The following is a 19,630-nucleotide window of genomic DNA, read 5'->3' as shown; positions in this document are numbered from 1 at the left end:
TTAATGAAGTGTGGCGAAGATCCTATGACATTTGCTCGAGTTATTGGGCTGAAACGAGAAAAAACGCAATTTTTCAATGATTCAAGGGCCGTAACTCAGAAGTGTCTGGGTAAGTTTGGCTGATTATCAAACTTGATCTAGATGTTATTTCCTTTCACATTTTTATGAAGTATTGTGAATATATAATGACCATTGCTGGAGTTATTGAGCGGAGCGAGAAAAAACGCAATTTTTCGATGATTCAAGGGTCGTTACTCAGGCCGAGTGTCTGGGTAAATTTGGCCGATTATCAAACTTGACCTAGATGTTTTTGCCTTACACCTTTTCATGAAGTGTGGCAAAGATCCAGACATTTGCTGGAGTTCTCGAGCGGAAACAAGAAAAACCCCAATGTTACGATGATTCAAGGGCCGTAACTCAGGAGTGTCTGGGTCAATTTGGCCGATTATCACACTTGACCTAGATGTTATTGCCTTACACACTTTCATGAAGTTTTGTGAAGAATTGATGACAAATGCTCGAGTTATTGAGCGGAAACGAGAAAAAAGTTTTTTTACGATGACTCAAGGGCCGTAACTCAAGAGTGTCTGGGTCAATTTGGCCGATTATCGAACTTGACCTAGATGTTATTGCCTTTCACATTTTCATGAAGTTTGGTGAAGATCTGATGACAATTGCTCGAGCGATTGAGCAGAAACAAGCAAAAAAAACAATTTAACGATGATTCAAGGGCCATAATTCAAGAGTATCGGGGTCAATTTGGCTGATTATCGAACTTGACCTAGACGTTATTGCCTTACACATTTTCATGAAGTTTGGTGAGATCTGATGACAATTGCCCGACTTATTGAGTGGAAACCAATCCGGAGGGACAGATGGACTAACTAACGGACGGTGCGTTTTTAATATGCCCCCAGAACCTATGTAAAAAACTGACATGACTACATTTCAAACCTTTTCAAACTAAAATAAACTCAAGTTAGAATGAAGGATGAACAAAACAGAAACTAAATCCTCCCACCTTCAGTAACATTTGACATGCCTATATTTTTGGTATTCACATGTACCTGGCGGAATAGCCGAGAGGGCTGATGCGTCTTTACTTCAGACTAACTCCAGGACTCCGGGGGTCACTTGTTCGAGCCGTGGTATCGGCTACTTTTTTTTTCCTTTTTTAAATTTTATTCTTGTTTTTTTACTGGAGCTTTTAAGATCCAATGTTTACATTTATCAATATAAAGCATTTAATGACAAACTTCAAACTATGCCAAAATCTGTGAAAAGGCCCCTTTAATTAGGCAGCCAAGCTGATACTCGTGAATGCAAACACACACACAAATATCTGGTAGTAAATGTTTGTTAAATGTTTTTTTCAAAAGCTCACTCGCTCAGTTGTAGCAGTAAGAAGAATAGCAGGGGGGGTCCGGGGGGGGGGGGGGGGGGGGGGGGGGGGTCCGGGGGCTCTTCTACTTTTATGCCCCACCCTATTAAAATATACCAGCCCCTTCTGTTTTTCCCCACACTTTTATTTCCCAAATTTAGTATTACTTAAAGGTATTTTTATTGGCTTTTGGCAATTTTGTAGTGTAATACACTAATACAGTATTACTCAATATAAACCTCAAATAATACATTTATTGAAGAACATTAATCACGGATATATACTTAATGGATAATGGAATATAAGTTCTTTAGTGGAAACAGCATATAGAGTCACTGACAACGTAACAATTTTACCATACAACACATTTTCACTGAAGAGGTCATCTTACCCATTTTCAGGCCCCTGCCATTTTTTAGGTCTGACTAAATCCCTAAAGATCTCCATGAAGAACCGCTGTACGTAGATGCACCATCGATTAGGGGAAAGTTGTGTAAAAAAATATCTTTGAAGAAGGTGAATTGTGCAGTCATGAAATAATAATTGTCATCTAATATTTTTCCTGAATGATTTCATCAATCATCCATGTACCGGTAACTGTGTTACGAATTAGTAGATATTTACATGTATCTACCTTTATAAATGACATTTGCATTTTCTCGTATGTGTCTATAAGTAATATAAGAATATATATTTATAGCCCAGACTAGTAAGCATGGTTAAGGAAGAACAGACAGACAGATGTACAAAGCTGAAATTATTATGATTCTTTGAATACTTGTTTAACCTATTTATGCCTAGTGGACTCTCCCATCCTTCAAAATTGGATCAATAAATTTCCAAATTAGGGATGTCTAGTATATTTATTTCTATATTTAGAATATTTCTTACAGAAATTCCTTTGAGAGACCAGCGCAAACCCTGATGAGACACCGCATCATGCAGCGTCTCATCTGGGTCTACGCTGTTTGTCAAGGCTTTTTTCTTGACGCTAGGCATAAATGGGATAAAGAGAGCAAATAAAAAAATATATTATTTTACAAAAATGAACAATAGCATAGTTACACGTTTATTTACCTTTATTTTCATTACATTTAAATAACATTTGCAAAATTCAAAAAGTTAATAAAAACTGTGAAATGGAATGTTTGAAGTATTTGCACTTAATTCAATTCAGCCAGTCTCTGGCAAAACAGGTCTGCATACATGTGCATAAAGTATTGCCCCAAATTAATTTGTGCAGACAGCACGGACTTATCTAGGACAAGAATGTCTTCCTAGACTAGATTTTGTTTAAGAGACATGCTTTAGAGGAAAAAAATCATTTAAGTGGAAAGTGTCGTTTCTGTGTGTGGACTGCACAGGTTGCTCTGGACGATACTTTGGGCACATGGCGCATTAAGACAGGTTTTTCCAGAAAGCAACTCGACTATGAATGTGAAAACAATGTAATAATATCAATTTGACATGACTTGGATTTAAAGTTATTTTTGACGCGCATGCGTACATTGAAACAGAAATATTCAGTATACAGTGACATACTTATTTCATACAGTCATTTTCTGCGCGTTTGATATTAAATTGAACATGTATTGTGAAAAAGAACAAGCAAATGAAATTAATGACTATGTTTAAGTTAGATTGCTGGGCTGGAAAAATCTGACTAAATCTTACTTGCCAATTGACAACTAAATATAAAAGAACACTTGTGGATATGGTAAATCCATTTGACAGTACCTCACACTATACTACATGTACATGTATATAACAGTGTGCATTTGATATTGATTTAAATTTTTACTAATAACTTATTGTACAATGCTAGATGTAAAATTATGTTCATATAATATCAGTTTTTTTTAAAGTTGCTCAATATCAAAAAGGTAAAATAATATGTTACTGTTACAAAATTTTATTTGTTCATGTTTTTATAGCTTTTGTTCTATACAATTTTTATTGACATTACAGAAGCTTACTGGTATAAAATTAATTGCACAAGCTAACCAGCTGAACATATGAGACGCGTTCTGAGAAAACTGGACTTACTGCATGTGCGTAAAGTGTCATCACAGATTAGCCTGTGCAGTCCGCACAGGCTAATCAGAGACGATACTTTCCGCCAAAACTTGATTTTCGGTAAGGAGGGACTTCCTTGAAACTAAAAATACCATAAAAGCGGAAAGTGTCGTCCCTGATTAGCCTGTGCGGACTGCACAGGCTAATCTGGGACGACACTTTACGCACATGCATTAACCCTAGTTTTCTCAGAACATGACTCATATTTACATCCAAATAGCAGGTTAGATCTAACCATAAATATGTTAACCATTTTGACACTTATATCCAATGCTCCAGCTAGGATTAGAAAAGGGCAGGGGAGGCTATTTCGTCAAAAGGGCACTTTCGACACGCAGTATTTTGTCAAAAGGGCACTTTGGAGCGCGCGGGAGTATCTGGAATGCTCCCTGTTGCATATGAATATTTATGTTATTTATTATTGTTAGAACATATTATTCCCATTATAATTAAACCATGCAAATTAATTGTCTACAATGAGGAATAAACTAAGCACAATGTAATAAACAATTTATAAATTACCATGTCAATTTTATTTTATTTTTTTTAATGAATAAAAAGGCAGGGCGGCACCTCGGAAGGGCAGGAAGGGGCTTCGGAGGGACAGGTCACCCTTCCAATTTGCCTTACTGGAGCACTGATCTATGTTAATCAATTTTGTACCAGAACAATTGGAGCATCTTAAACAGAGCATAAATGAATAAGCATAATCAGGAAAAAAAATTAATGGCGTTTAAAGCATATTTAAATAACTTGTAAAATTGTGTCAATACAGCCAGGGTTTGTGACATTGAAATCAATCTTTTAATGAATAATTTTAAGGGGAGTATTGCTTTATTAAAGTGTTTGTCCATGGACATGCTGATTAAATAAAAAGTTGTCCAGACCCCAAAATGGACTACTCTGATAACTTGGCCATATGATTTCATCATCTCTGGACTGCTGATGTTGTCAAAACATAAAAGATTGCCTATTGCCAAAAATATGGGGGGACAATCAGAAAGCAGTTTAAGTGGATTTTTCATCTTTCTTGTTAGTAACAATTACAATGGCAATAATGATGCCCGCTATGACAAGCACTGCAACCAAAATTCCAATGCAGCAGATTTTTTTCCTCCGTGCCTTTTCTTGGTACGTCCTAGCCTCGTGAAGCTGTACTCCTGCAGACTCTACTGCAACATTGGTCTCCAAAACGTGCTTCTCAATGGTATCTAGGGTCTCCCCTTGCTCCATGATGAGAGCATTGATCTCTTTGAAAAGAGCATTCACCATGATGACACTGTTCTCAATTTTCTTGATTTCAGCATCTCGTTGTTCAATCTCGCGTAATTCCATTTTCGCTTTCTGCGCCTCCATCAGAAAATCGGCACCGAAAACTGACGTTTGGACCTGACTAGGGTCTACAGCTTCTGATGTACTTGCCTCGCCGCCAACTATTTCCACCTTTTTGTGGTGGATTTTCTGCGATTTTTCAATGTAGTCTACTTGTGCCCCACGGAAATCATTCATTGTCCTCGTAACATCCTTGTTTAACCTGTCCAGGTGTGTTTTTACCACGCGTTCATGGTTTGGGTCCAAATACAGATCTTTCACTTCCTGTCTGTAACTATTAATTTCCTTTTGAATCTGTGTTGAAGTGTTGAATACCCTGTCGGACGTTTGATCAAGCCGCTTCACCTCACTTTTATCTATAAGAGGGTTTGAAACAATATTTCTCTGCAATTTACTCATTTCCTCAACATCGTCTCTCATTTTGCGTATTTTGTTGTCTATGAGTGTCACGCGATCAAGACACTCAGTGAGCTGTTGCTCTGAGCTCAACAGGGGTGTTCCATTTTTCTCCTTTTTGCTCGTCCTCGATTCACCATCTTCGGTGCTTCGGGACTGCAGTTCAGCCAGCCTGTCTCGAACCATCTTTCTGGAAGGAATAGGGATGAGATAACAATTTGAAAAGACAGAAATTTGCAACTTACTGTTTTATCTTTACACAGGCTATTACACAGGCTATTGTTTAAGATGTTACATGTATGTCCATTTGTCTAAATTTAGCAAAAATCACCACGTGCTTGTTACAAAACAGAAATTATCTTTAGTTTGTTTTTAGCTCATCTATTTTTTTGAAAAAAATTATGAGCTATTGTCATCACCTTGGCGTTGGCGTCAGCGTCCAGTTAAGTTTTGTGTTTAGGTCCACTTTTCTCATAAAGTATCAAAGCTATTGCATTCAAACTTGGTACACTTACTTACTATCATGAGGGGACTGGGCACGCAAAGTTAGATAACTCTGGCGTGCATTTTGACAGATTTATCATTTATGTGCCCTTTTTATACTTAGAAAATTGAAAATTTGGTAAAGTTTTGTGTTTAGGTTCACTTTATTCCTTAAGTATCAGCTATTGCTTTCATACTTGCGACACTTACTTACTATCATAAGGGGACTGTGCAGGCAAAGTTATGTAACTCTGACTCGCATTTTGACAGAATTATGGCCCCTTTGTACTTAGCAAATTGAAAATTTCGTTTAGTTTTTTGTTTTGGGCCGCTTAATACTTGTAAGTATCAAGGCTATTGCTTTCAAACTTCAAATACCGGTACTTTCATACTATCATGAGGGTACTGTACCTGGCAAGTTGAATTTTACCTTGACCTTTGAATGACCATGACTCTCAAGGTCAATGTTTAAATTTTGCAAAAATTGCCATGACTTCGTTATGTATGATCAGATTTGATTGATACTTTGACAAAACAACTCTTACATGACATACTACAATAGATTGCACCCAAACCATCCCCCATGACCCCCCCCCCTCCTCAAATCCCCCCGACAATTTTTTTTTTTTTTTAAGATCATCTTATAAATGACTACACCCTCACACTGTACCCCCGACCCCACAATTTTTTTTTTAGAAGTATGGTTAAAAACAAAAACATTTAGTTTTATTATTAAACCCCCACAAACGAAGTTTATTATACCCCCACAAACGAAGTTTAGGGGGTATATAGGAGTGAACTTGTCTGTCGGTCAGTCTGTCTGTCGGTCCGTATTAAGTGTCCGCTCTCTAATTCAAGAAGTTTTCATCCGATCTTCACCAAACTGGGTCAGAAGTTGTATCTACATGATGTCTAGGCCAAGTTCCAACATGGGTCTTGTCGGGTCAAAAACTAGGTCAAGGGGTCACTTAGTGCGTTTTAAACATTCAGCATGTTGCCCGCTCTAAAATTCAAGTAGTTTTCATCCAATCTTCACCAAACTTGGTCAGAAGTTGTATCTAGATGATCTTAAGGCCAGGTTAGAACATGGGCCTTGCCGGGTCAAAAACTAGGTCTTGGTGTCACTTAGTGTGTTTTAAACCTCACCATGTTGTCCGCTCTCTAATTCAAGAAGTTTTTATCCAATCTTCACCAAAATTGGTCAGAATTTGTATCTTGATAATGTCTAGGGCAAGTTTGAATATGGGTTATGCCGGGTCAAAAACAAGGTCACGGGGTCACTTAGTGTGTTTTAAACATCAAAATGTTGTCCGCTCTCTAATTCAAGTAGTTTTCATCCAATCTTCACCAAACTTGGTCAGAAGTTGTATCTATGTGATGTCTAAGTCAAGTTTTAATATGGGTCATGCCGCGTCAAAAACTAGGTAGGTCACGGGGTATCTTAGTGCGTTTAAAACCTCACCATGTTGTCCGCTCTCTAATTCAAGTAGTTTTCATCCAATCCTCACCAAACTTGGTCACAAGTTTTATCTAAATGATCTCTAGGACAATTTTGAACATAGGCCATTCTGGGCCTAAAACTAGGTCACGGGGTCACTTAGTGCATTTTTTAACATTCAGCATGGTTTCCGCTCTCTAATTCAAGTAGTTTACATCCGATCTTCACTAAACTTGGTCAGAAGTTTTATGGAGATGATCTTAAGGCAAATTTAGAACATGGGCCTTTCTGGGTCAAAAACTAGGTCAAGGGGTCACTAAGTGCGTTTTAAAAATTGAGCATGGTGTCCGCTGTTTTCTGTGAAGACGACATGCAAAATATTATGTGTCAATACGGCATGTGGAGGTATTCGTCACGTCTGTGACAAAGCTCTAGTTTTATTTTTGAAAAACCATCCAACTATCCCACCCAAGAATCCCCCCCCCCCCCCAAAATTTTCATTTTATTTTGTTTTTGCATTTTTATTTCTTATTTTTGGAAGATAATGTAATAAATGACCACACCCCCACACTATACACCCCTCTCCACCCCACCCATCCATCTTTTTTTATTGAAGTATTGAGATAGTTCCCTTCACCTTTAAAAAGAAAAATAGATGAGCAGTCTGCACCCGCAAGGCGGTGCTCTTGTTTTTTATTTGAAGCCAGTTATGTCAAAGTGAACATTTGATATACATGTATTTTTTCTGGAAAATACTAATAACTTTGAAGTATTGCACGACAATTCTAACAATACTGTGGCAAACGTTATTGCTTGAGTGGTAAACGCTTTCAACATGTACTAACATAAGATTTTTGGGATACTGTATAATGTGCATACACAGATTTTTCTCCAAGAAAAAGGTCCTCCCATTAAATTTAACACCCAGATGACTTGTGCACGGCTGTTAATCACGGGCGCCACTTCTTTTACGATGCATAAATGAGCCAATGCTACTTCCCAGGTGCAATAAGGACAGGATGTTTTGAAATTTCACTTTTAATTATTCAGGGTGATTAGGTTTTACAAAGTTTTGCATTTCTTTAAAAATTGTGCAATGTAGTTCAGCGAATATTAATTCATCCACAAATGTACATAAACACACAATCACAACCCATTTGGAAACGAAACATTTCGTTTTATTTTCAACATTAATACTTGAACCTAAATCTATACAGAACATAAACACATTCTCTAGAAAAACAAAGTGTAAATATATAGCAAGAATTGCACTATATGTACAGTTAATGGAAAATTTCAAAGGGTCATAACTCGGTGAAAAATCATCTGACTAGAACCCGCTGATATTATGCACATGTCCTCTTGGTAGTGAAGCTTCCCATAGAGTTTCATTGAATTCCGGTCATTAGTTGCTGAGAAATAGCCCGGACAAGAATTGAACTATATGTACAGTTAATGGAAAATTTCAAAGGGCAATAACTCTGTGAAAAAATCATCCGACCAGAACCAGCTGATAATATGCACATCTCCTCTTGGTAGTGAAGCTTCCCATAAAGTTTAATTGAATTCCGGTCATTAATTGCTGAGAAATAGCCCAGACAAAAATTGTGCACGGATGGACGGACACACGCACAGACAGACGAAGCGGCGACTACATGCTCCCCCAAACAAATTTTTGGTGGAGCATAAAAAACATTGTATGATATAAACCATAAATATGTTATATTCAATAAATCCAATAACCAATTTCTCAACAATCTCAAAACATTATTTCTACAACAAATGTGTTTATACAGTATCATTCTTCACAAAATAATTAAAAGATGTTACTTCAGTTTGAAATGACGAGTTTTGTCCCCTATTCCAATTGCTTAATTTACAAAAAGGCAAAAATCTACGAATATAAAATAGGCTAAAATATTTCGTTTGTTCCTACTAACATCTGCAAAACATTAGGATAGCTACAGTTTTAATAGTTAACCTTTTTTTATATATTATACTTAAGTTCTTTTCCAGTTTTATAGAACCTGTAAATTCAATGACAGACATCTGTTTCTTCATTATAATTATGAAGACTTAACTTTTCGAACATGATCGAACACTCAACCTGGAATATGACACAGAAAGTGTATGATTGGCACCAAAAATTAAACTATATACAACATGTATATGAAGCTGAAAATGTGCATTGGGGCCACCTCCTGTCATTAACGCCACCTCCTTGGCAATAGCTCCAACTCTTTTGCAAAAATATCAAATTATCTATTTGATCGACAAGATGCCAATGTTAATGTGCATGGAACAACTTATACATGTTAAAGCAATGGTTTGATGTTGTTTGAGATTTTCATTGGGTGGAAATTTGCTTGTTGCAAAGGCAAAATACATTGATTTTCTGTTAAAAACTTCACCATGTCACAACTTATAAAGGTCATTATGTTTCCAAAGAGGTTGTCATTATATTTTTCTGTACATGTGTGCATTTAGAAGTTCTTCTTCTTCTTCTACTTTGTACTTCCTACAGTCAATTGCTGACTATAACAGGAAGGCCTATTATAAGCAGATATGGACACAGTCGAGTCTGTTTCCTGGGAAGAACCAGTACTTGATGTCTATGGAGGAGATAATAAGAACGCTCCCCTAGTAGGGAGCTAACCCAAGAACTCCCGATCACTAGGCGGACACCTCATTCACTACACCAGGGACCTATATTTGTTTGTACTGACCTTTTGGACATTATTTTAAGGGAGACAACTCTGAGTGGATTTAGTGAGGTCGGGGGGGGGGGGGGGGGGGGGGTACTCGATAATCTACTGCATTGCGTCTGCATACAGTTCTATGTTGAAGCAATTATAATTTCCCAATAATTTGCAGATATAACTTATATGGTATGCTATTTTTTTGTAATTTTTTATTAGCTTAGTATCTTTGATATAATTGTTGTTCATGTTTATGCTATATTTCGATTTTATTGTGTTTAAAATAGGTAAAAACGAAACATGCTAAAGCGGGTGGGGTATGGAAAAATATCTTATTTGTTAAGTTTGGGCAAATAAGAAGTTTGATGGCATTTGGTAAAATACTTTTCTTTAAAAAGAACAATTATTTTAAAACAGATAACTTTGCTGTATTTAAATGTTATTGAATGGTTTATTGTAATAACTTCTAGAAACTTTTTTTCAGGAATATCACACTTCACAGTGTCAACAGAAACTGGGATACTGTACTGAGTATCTAATGCTGCATGAAGCTCAAGATTTCTTCACCTGGAATTTTATAACTCTTGCAATAAATATTATACATCACCACAGTTACATAACTATGTTCTTTGAAAAACTAAAATAAAGATATTTCAGATGTGTGTCTACTTCATACCCTTACATTAAAAAATATCCTACACATTCAGAAATATAATAAAATGGATGGTGGTTTAAGTTGCTACACATCCAATGTTGTCATGTAATCATTTAATATAACATGTGATGTGTTGACATGACTATTAACAGTGCTAAGAAAACATTTACTTTGAATTAAAATAAGTGTCCCTGGTCAAATGTCCATTGGCTTAATATCTATATGGATGAAACTTTCACCTGCATCACAGTCATCCTTAATTGGTTGTGTGTTGGGCTATCCCAATTAACTACCAGTCATGGCAGATTTGTTCAAAAGAAGACAAGTATCAATGTTTGAAGAATTGTTATTGCTTTTACAGTCTTGACGCTAACCCCTAGCCCGACAGCCCGGGGCTAGTGATATGTATTAAATTTGGGCTATTAAAGTTTCCAGATTCATATAGTCGGGCTAGTGGGTATTTTAATCTGTTATATTAAAGCATAAAGATTCAGGCTGCAGTTAGTTGTTCAAAAATGCTAAAGTAAAGACTGCTTGTATATGCTGGTTAGTCTGAGACATTCCAACAAGTAATAACTGTGACAGTTCAAATATTTGCTCATTAAAGTGTGTGTATGTGCAGGAGCTTGTGTGTGTGTTTGGTACAAGCTCATCTCAAAAACTGATTCACTATTTAGTTTTTAACCTAATAGAAGTAAAACCGGACTGTAAAATGAATGCTATTATTGTAAAGATTTTGTTGTTGGGATGAAATATTATAAATTGTAATCCCTATGATTAACACAGAAAACATTAACCGAACGCTTATTCCTGTTGGTGTAGCAGAGCCAAAAGACCTGGAAGTATAGATGGTTAATGGATGATGTTCCTTATGATAGTACTAGTAGGTACCAGTTTGTCTTTTTGAATACATCTGATAGTATATTTAATTTTTTTCATTAATAAAATGGGTTTAACTTAGTTATCCTGCTCAGCGGTTGAATCTTCAGGAAATGTTAACATAAGCACATAGTTACAATGTATTTGATACATGTATGCCGGTGACCCTCATCTGCAATTTTGGTTATAGACAGTGTAGCCTAAAGTGTAATTATTTCTAAGAGATGAACCTGAGTTGAGGCTTAAACTTACAAACCCATGAGTGAGTCAGAGATCAGCACTCTACCAGTTTAACTGGCCGGGGTAAGCTTGGAATTGGGGACTTACTTTTGCTGAATTATGATCTTAAATAATATTATAGTTGTCAACAATAGATTTTTATGTATTTTAAAAGCACAACAAGTTGGGCTTGCAACAGAAGTAATAAAAATATATAGATTACAGGCTTCCTGAAAAGGCCGGAACGCCGGTCTTGTCCGGCAAAATTCTTTACGGTCCGGCGAAGTTTCTAATATTGCCTGTCCTTGTGACAGGCCAAACAAAATGTGACTAAATACCGAAAAGTCTAATACTTGCCAAAAGAAGGATTACATCCAATTGGAATCTCTCTTTTCGTGAATTTCAAGCCTATTTGTCATGAAGAACACTAACGCGTTACTAGTTCTTAAGAGTACTCTCCCTTTGTTGTTGTTTTTCGAAAACGTCAATTTCATTGTTCAGACATATAACCATCTATCCAATTACAAAGGTTGTAATAAAAAACTACACTTAAAAAATGCTGATACAAATGATCGAAATTGTCAAATTTGAAGTTGTCATCATCATATATAAGCAATGTTTTGCTTTATGTATCGTCGGAACGCCTGAAATAACACGGAAATGTGCTTATATCAGTGTAATATCGCATAATGCCATTATTATTTTATTTTTGATAATATAAAACAGATAGTTTTGTAAAAGATTGATATTGTACGGAGAATATATAAGAGTATATTTTGTTCAAGTCGACTACATAATTACATATTATATTGAATGAATACCATATTCTAAAATTACAGTGTGTTACATTTGCATAAGAACACATAATTATTTGATGTTATATGTTCCAAAATCAATTACTTATAGTTGTCCAATACTTATACACAGGATGCACATTGCAATAAATATGAGTTAAACTTTACCTAATTCTTCAGTTATAAACTCACGCTGTTCGGTCAGGTGAATTTTTGTCCGGACAGGCTTTCTTTTCCATCAGCCTGTCCGGTTGACAGGCACTGTTTGGGACTTTTCAGGAAGCCTGAGATTATTATACAATTTACAAATTTAACAATAAAGTAGTCTTGTGTTTACTGAAATGTGCAAATACCAATTGGTTTTTATTTCTGAAAATTTAGAAAAATGAGCTAATATAATAAAAATGTTTATTTTTAATTAGTGGGTGGGTTTAAATTAACTTGCACTCAAAAATTAAAATAGTCTGGGGTTGTTTTAATTTCTGACATTTCAGCACACAGTACAGTAACATGAGTAAGGTATGATCTTGTTATTTTTGTCAGTACCGGTAGTTTATTACGGAGCCGTTAATTACAATGATACTGAACTATTAATGAGCAGATGGTCGTTGAACGTTATAATAAAAATAATGATTGTTTTTATTAGTAATAAATCTGCAATTTATGGCTTTTATTCTATTTATAAAGTCAAAATATCAGATAAAAAAGGTGTCTACTGTAGAGCGAATACTGTCAGACCCCCCCCCCCCCGAACCCTTGATCTCGCGTTATCTTGGCAGTCTCGTTACGCGTGATTTAACAATGTCGAAATCGTGAATAGGTCCCTGACTACACCAGCGCGACCTTTAAGAAGTCCTTCTTGGCTCGAGGCTGCATTATGTGAAAACCTGGTGTGTTTCAGCTCTCCTACCTTATCAACTTACCAAGACTCACAAAAGTTGGTTGAAATTGTGAATTACAGCTGCATTTTCCAGTACTTCTTTCTATCTCTATACAGAATGTTTATAGCAAAACTTTAACTGCAAATCATTAATGTATTCTGGTTTTGTTTTATAATTTAACATGTTCATTATCTAAAGAGGTCATGTCCATCTGCTCATGTAATTGAACTTACTGGGTGGAATAGGAAACTGATTGGAAAACAAACCAGTTCTCATCAAAAAGACAAAAATCTAGCTAGCACCTGGCTCACGCCGGGTATGCGAATACTTCGTTTACGGATGGCACTTCACTTACAGAGAACAACAAACGCCACGCGCGAGAGGTGAGTTCTTCAGTTTGTTTGTATTTATGTTCTGTTTATTTGGTTTTTAGACACAGAACATTGTTTGGGTGATTAATGGTATAGCACTTCGTATTGCGAAGAAAGAAATTCGCGGAAAAACGGTGAATTATTTAAAAAAAAACGATAAAATTCCATCGATAATCAGCATGAATTGAATGATCAGTACATATTTAAACAAAATGAACATACTTGGAAATAATTAAGAACGTGCTTACTATTCGAAATAAAAGATCAATATATTCAGTAATGTTACAACATGTTACATTTTAGTTTACTAATGTATTTGAGAAAATTCAAATGTTTTAAGAGTCGCATGCACATTTTTCATCTGCACTTCGTTTACCGATCATCTAAAAAACAATGGCACTTCGTTTCCCGACATCTAGACACTTTTTTCCAGATATAACACACTCGTTTTTTGTGAATCAAAAATGCAGAATTCGCTGTGGAATACTGTTAAAGTAAGCAGGCAATAAATAAAAATGTATGTACTTAGTACGCAAATAAAAAACGAATAACCGAAGCATGTTCTTATCCCTTTGAAATATGATTATGATTTGGTATAAATGTGGAAGATAAATGTTAAACAAATTGGATATGTCTAATGAGTAAAATCTACATGACCATATATTTTAAATTACGTTCTAAGCGGTTGATCTAAAGCATTAATCTTTATGTCCAAATGAAGGTACTAAGGCTATTTACTTTTATATTAGATAGCATGTCATGAATAATCACTCTGCTTAAACTGCCTCTCAGAGATTAATATCAGCAGCGATGCAGGTTTGAAATTCTATTGGAACTTTTTGGGTCAATGCCAATAAACGAAAATAGCAATAAAAGAACGGGCGGGGTTGATTTAATCACACGATAGTGGTGTAAAAATTATGCATATCCGTCTTTGTTTTAACATAAACACAACACATGCTGCATATGAAGTTCTATCCAATATAGCACCCTAAACTTCGTTTGTGTGGGTATACTAAGTACTGACTCCATAATATGACATTTAAACATTTTATGTACGCATTCCTTTTTTTCTAGAATCAGTTGTTTTTACGATTTAATTTTAACCGTGATTCTTAAAACTCAACCAATACAGTGATTTAGGGTCAGGTGAATCGCACTTCGAGCAAACGTTAGCGTTGCGTAAAGGGAAGTGCTCCCTATAAGCAGGGCTCAAAATACAGGGAGTTTTACCATTCTCTTTTTAATTTTGTTGCTACGCATAAGTATCGTCTTGATGATGCGATTCAAATAAGCACAACCGACATAGGATTTTATGAAGAACAAATGTGTATTTGCGTCATAAAGACCCCTTCACTACCGTTATCTAGAGCCCTGCTATAAGTAAAAATAAACACGATTGTGTTGATCCGCATTATCCGTACACATTTATTTAATAATAAATATTATCTTATTTGAAAATTGCAATTATAATAAACATAGTATAAATTAATAGTAATGTGATTTTTGAAAAATATATTTTAAAAATGTTTCGTATGAATAGCCATAATATAAATAAATGCATTTGAGGTAGAAGATAAAACTCAGTAATTAGAGTGCCCGCTTTGTTGAAAGTCTCCGTAATCTGAAGTGCCCTTTATCGGTAAACAAAGTGGCTGCAACTTTATGTATGCCACCTATTACAAAATGCACTATCTTTGTTTATATTTCATTGAATGCTATCAAAATTACAGCATTTGAAGCACAGTGATTACTCTACATGCTGGAATAGCAAACAATTTCTTGCAATAATTCTAAGTAGTTTTATTTTGTTAAAATGTTTACTGTTCATCCAGTTTATGCTGTTTTCAGATCGAATTTTCTATTTTTTGGGCGAAACTGTACCATTCTTCCGTGAAATTGTGTATTCCCAATACAAAAGGATACACCATTTATCAACTCGACCATGTGTCTTGTCTTAAAAACTAATCTTTATGATATAACTTTAAATAAAACAGAGGAACTTACCTCTAGCGCGTGGCGTTTGTTGTTCTCTGTTAGTGAAGTGCCATCCGTAAACGAAGTATTCGCATACCCGGCGTGTGGCTACAATTACAAAATGTGTCACCATTTTAGCGTTGTGTCCGCCTGCATAAATAGCGATATCAATAACAAATTAGCACAATACTTACAGTCTCTTTTAATCTTTCTTCATAATATATTATCCCGACCCAATGCTAAGATTCACATTTCGTTTGTAAATCTACATATTTATCCGTGTAAACATGCTGTGTGTTTTAACGTGAATCACTAGAATGTGTCATTCATCGGGTCAATACTATTTTTAGCAATATCCGGTCATTTCTAAATTTAGCCCAATGGCTTTCCATGTTCACCATACCATATCACAGCGGGTCACAATATACTAAACATTTTGCATGTACATGTATTTTAACATTAATAATAAAAAAAGTTTTGCCCTTTTCAATAAAAAAAAATCAAGCGCCAACAACTAAACTTATACTAATAATTATGATAAATACTGATAATAATAATGTTGGTTCTGGTGGTGGTGCTGGTGGTGGTGATGATGATGATGGAGGTGGTGGTGGTGGTGATGATGATGATGATGATGATGATGCTGATGATGATGATCCAAAACAAAGGCAAAATTTAACTGGGGCTGATATTGATCAACATTGATTATAATTAAGAAATAATATTTTTTATCATGGTTTGTTGTCGAATAACCCACAGTATTAAAGGAGTATAGATGCGTAGGAATAAAATCACGAGTGCGAAAACCATCATAGAAAAATATTATTTAGATTCTAACACGATTCTGATTGGTTTGGTTCAAAGCTTTTGGACGTGAACTATATTTTTCAATACTCCGCCCTTCTTAGTACAAAGTTCACTATTTAGTGACGTCATTGAATTGTACAAACATCACGCCGGGTATGCGGATACTTTGATAACAGTAGGCACTTCGATACCAGATAACAACAAAAGCCACGGGTGAGAGTTGAGTTCTTCAGCTTTTTTGCATTTATGTTCAGTTCATTTGGTTTTCAGACACGTAACATTGTTTGGTCGATTAATGGTATAGTACTTCGTATTGCGGAGCAAAAAAGTCGTGAAAAAAAACACAGTGGATTATAAAAAAGAGATAAAATTTCATCGATAATCGTCATGAATTTGATGATCAGTACGTATTGCAACAAAATAAAAATACTTGGAAATTAATCAAGAACGTGCCAACTAATCGAAATAAAAGATCAATATGTTCATTAATGTTAAAACATGTTAAATTTTAGTTTAATAACGTATTTATGGAAATTCAAATGTTTTAAGAGTCGGATGCCAAATTTTCATGGACACTTCTATTACCGATCATCTCAAAGACAATGGCACTTCGATTCCAGATAACTCAACACTTTTTACCAGATATAACACACTCTATTTAGTGAATCAGAAATGCAGAATTCGCTGTGGAATACTGCTATAGTGAACAGGCAATAAATAAAAATGTATGTACTGACATTAATTAAAAACTAATTACCGAAACATGTTCTTATCCCTTTGTAATATGATAATAAAAGGGAAAGGGAAGTGCTTCCTATCACAGGTAGTCATCGTGTGCCTATAATATTAATCAGTGAAATAATGATTTTGAATGATAAATAATCATATTTTATTTTATGCTTTCCGGTTGTTTATAGAGAAATATCAGTGAATTAAAACTGTTAATTTCACTGTTTCAAACAGTGAAAATTATCGGTGAAAATTATCCATAATTTTCACTGTTTACTGTGAAATGACGTCATATTTTTGACAAAATTACGACATTATCCCAGCGAAATTCTTTAGTTAAACTCTTTAACATAGAGGATATTTGTTGGATTCGGTGGATTATCGATTTTAATTCACGAGTGATCATAGAAAATAATATTTTCACGAGTGGCGTAGCCACGAGAGAAAATATATTTTTTCTATGATAACGAGTGAATTAAAACCAATATTCCACCGAATTCAACAATTTATCTTTTTCATTTTTTATGCTTTTTTTCACAGTTAATTTACATTGTTAAAGAGTTTAACTTAAGAATTTCGCTGGAATAATGACGTCATTTCGTCAAAAAATGACGTCATTTCACAGTAAACAGTGAAATTATCGATAATTTTCACTGATAATTTTCATTCAATGTTTGAAACAGTGAAATTATCAGTTTTAATTCACTGATATTTCTCTATAAACCACCGGAAAGCAAAAATGTATATAAACTGTGAAAAAAGCATAAAATAAAAAGAAAACTTGTTGGATTTGGTGGAATATCGATTTTAATTCACTCGTGATCATTAAAAAAAAAAAATTTCACTCGTGGCTGCGCCACTCATGAAAATATTATTTGCTTTGATCACTCGTGAATTAATATCGATAATCCACTGAATCCAACAAATATCCTCTATAAAACGAAAAATAAACTTTTCTGAAAAAAAAACAATTTCACTATCAAATATATTTGATAGTGAATTTTTTTTTCAGAAAAGTTTATATTTCGTTATAATATGATTATTTATCATTCAAAATGATGTTTTCACATATTTATATCATAGCCACACGATAACCACCTGTGCTTCTTATAAATAGATAGCATTATAAAGGGAGTTTTCCAATGTCTTTTTAATTTTATGGCTACGCATTAGTGTCGTCTTCATGATGCGATTCAAATGAGCACCAATGACAAAGGATTTAATGAGGTGTATTGGCCACTTTAAGGCCCCTTGCTCCCCTCATCTAGAGTCCTGCTATAAGTTCAAATGAACACAGTTGTGTTGATCCACATGATCCGTTGCATTTTCAATTCTCTTAATCTAAATTTACCACTTAAAAACAAGTTATTTATTTAGACAATTATTTTCGGTCGTCACTTGAAATATATTACTTCAGAAATAAGCATGTGAATCTTATTTACAAATTGCACTTATAATATTAATTATATAAATTAATAGTAATAATATTTTTAAAAACGAACAACGCCATTGGTTATATTTTACATGTGTATGTAATTACGTTATGCATAGATTCCCAATGTGTCGGGCTTGACAATGCAAATTGATTCGTACTTCAGAATGTTTGGTAAAAATAGCCATAAATATACATAAATGCATTTCAGGTAAAAGATAAAACTCGGTTATCACAGGGCCCAATTTGTTGAAAGTCTCTGTTATCCGAAGTGCCCTATATTGGGAATCAAAGTATCCGCATCTTCATGAATACCACCTATAAAAACATGCTTTATCTTCGTTTACATGTCATTGAATACTATCAAAATTTCAGTATTTGAAGCACAGTGATTATTCTACATGCTGGAATATCAAACAATTTCTTGCAATATTTCTAAGTAGTTTTATTTTGTTGAAATGTTTACTGTTTATCCAGTTTAAGCTGTTTTACGACCGAATTTTCTATTTTTTGGGGAAAAATCTACCATTCTTCCGTGATGTTTTTCTTTGCGATAGAAAAGGATACACCATTAATAAACTGGACCATGCGCCGTGTCTAAAACACTCATCTTTATGATATAACTTTAAAAAAAAATAATGAACTTACCCTTCGCGCATGGCTTTTGTTGTTATCTGGCATCGAAGTGCCATCTGTTATCAAAGTATCAGCATACCCAGCGTGAACATATGACGTTGTTTTCATTTATAAATATTTTGCAAATGACGTCACTTTCATTGAGAACAAAAATAGTAGAAACTAAATTACGTCACATTTATTGATGCTACTGAAAAGCTAAAATGCTATTAATGTTTTTTTAATTACATTTCCTAACAAATAACATTCTTTGTAGGCGTGGTTATGCCACTTATCACCAAATATACAATTTGTTGGTTCATTATATTTATATACATGCTACATTTATTACATATCTTTTAAAGCCGGTTTTAGCACATGCATTTTACCGCAATTTTTTCTTTATTTATTCGCAACTATTTTCAAAACATTAAACTTTGTCCATAATTATTGCAGAATAACCCAC

General features: G+C 34.7%; 1 protein-coding gene across 3 annotated transcripts; it reads right to left on the bottom strand.

The window, feature by feature from the left end:
- Positions 1–2,437: 2,437 nt before the first annotated feature.
- Positions 2,438–15,920, bottom strand: LOC127848000 (syntaxin-1A homolog). 3 transcript variants are annotated; one of them, XM_052380270.1, is made up of 3 exons: positions 15,776–15,914; positions 15,612–15,689; positions 2,438–5,375 (listed from the first exon to the last, which is right to left on the bottom strand). In XM_052380270.1, exon 3 carries the CDS (start codon positions 5,369–5,371, stop codon positions 4,466–4,468), a length of 906 nt encoding a protein of 301 aa, XP_052236230.1. In that variant the 5' UTR covers positions 5,372–5,375; positions 15,612–15,689; positions 15,776–15,914; the 3' UTR covers positions 2,438–4,465. The 3 variants fall into 3 exon arrangements, with proteins under 3 accessions (XP_052236230.1, XP_052236228.1, XP_052236231.1); XM_052380268.1 differs by lacking the exon at positions 15,612–15,689 and having other exon boundaries at positions 15,776–15,920; XM_052380271.1 differs by lacking the exon at positions 15,612–15,689 and having other exon boundaries at positions 2,438–5,371.
- Positions 15,921–19,630: the final 3,710 nt, after the last annotated feature.

Source organism: Dreissena polymorpha, chromosome 10, assembly GCF_020536995.1.
Source record: "Dreissena polymorpha isolate Duluth1 chromosome 10, UMN_Dpol_1.0, whole genome shotgun sequence".
Lineage (NCBI taxonomy): Eukaryota > Metazoa > Mollusca > Bivalvia > Myida > Dreissenidae > Dreissena > Dreissena polymorpha.
This window is presented reverse-complemented; position numbering and strand designations above follow the sequence as displayed.

What these genes read in the sequence shown, in the direction of transcription:
- LOC127848000 (XM_052380268.1), bottom strand. Translation starts at nt 5,371, where the DNA reads ATGGTTCGAGACAGGCTGGCTGAACTGCAGTCCCGAAGCACCGAAGAT.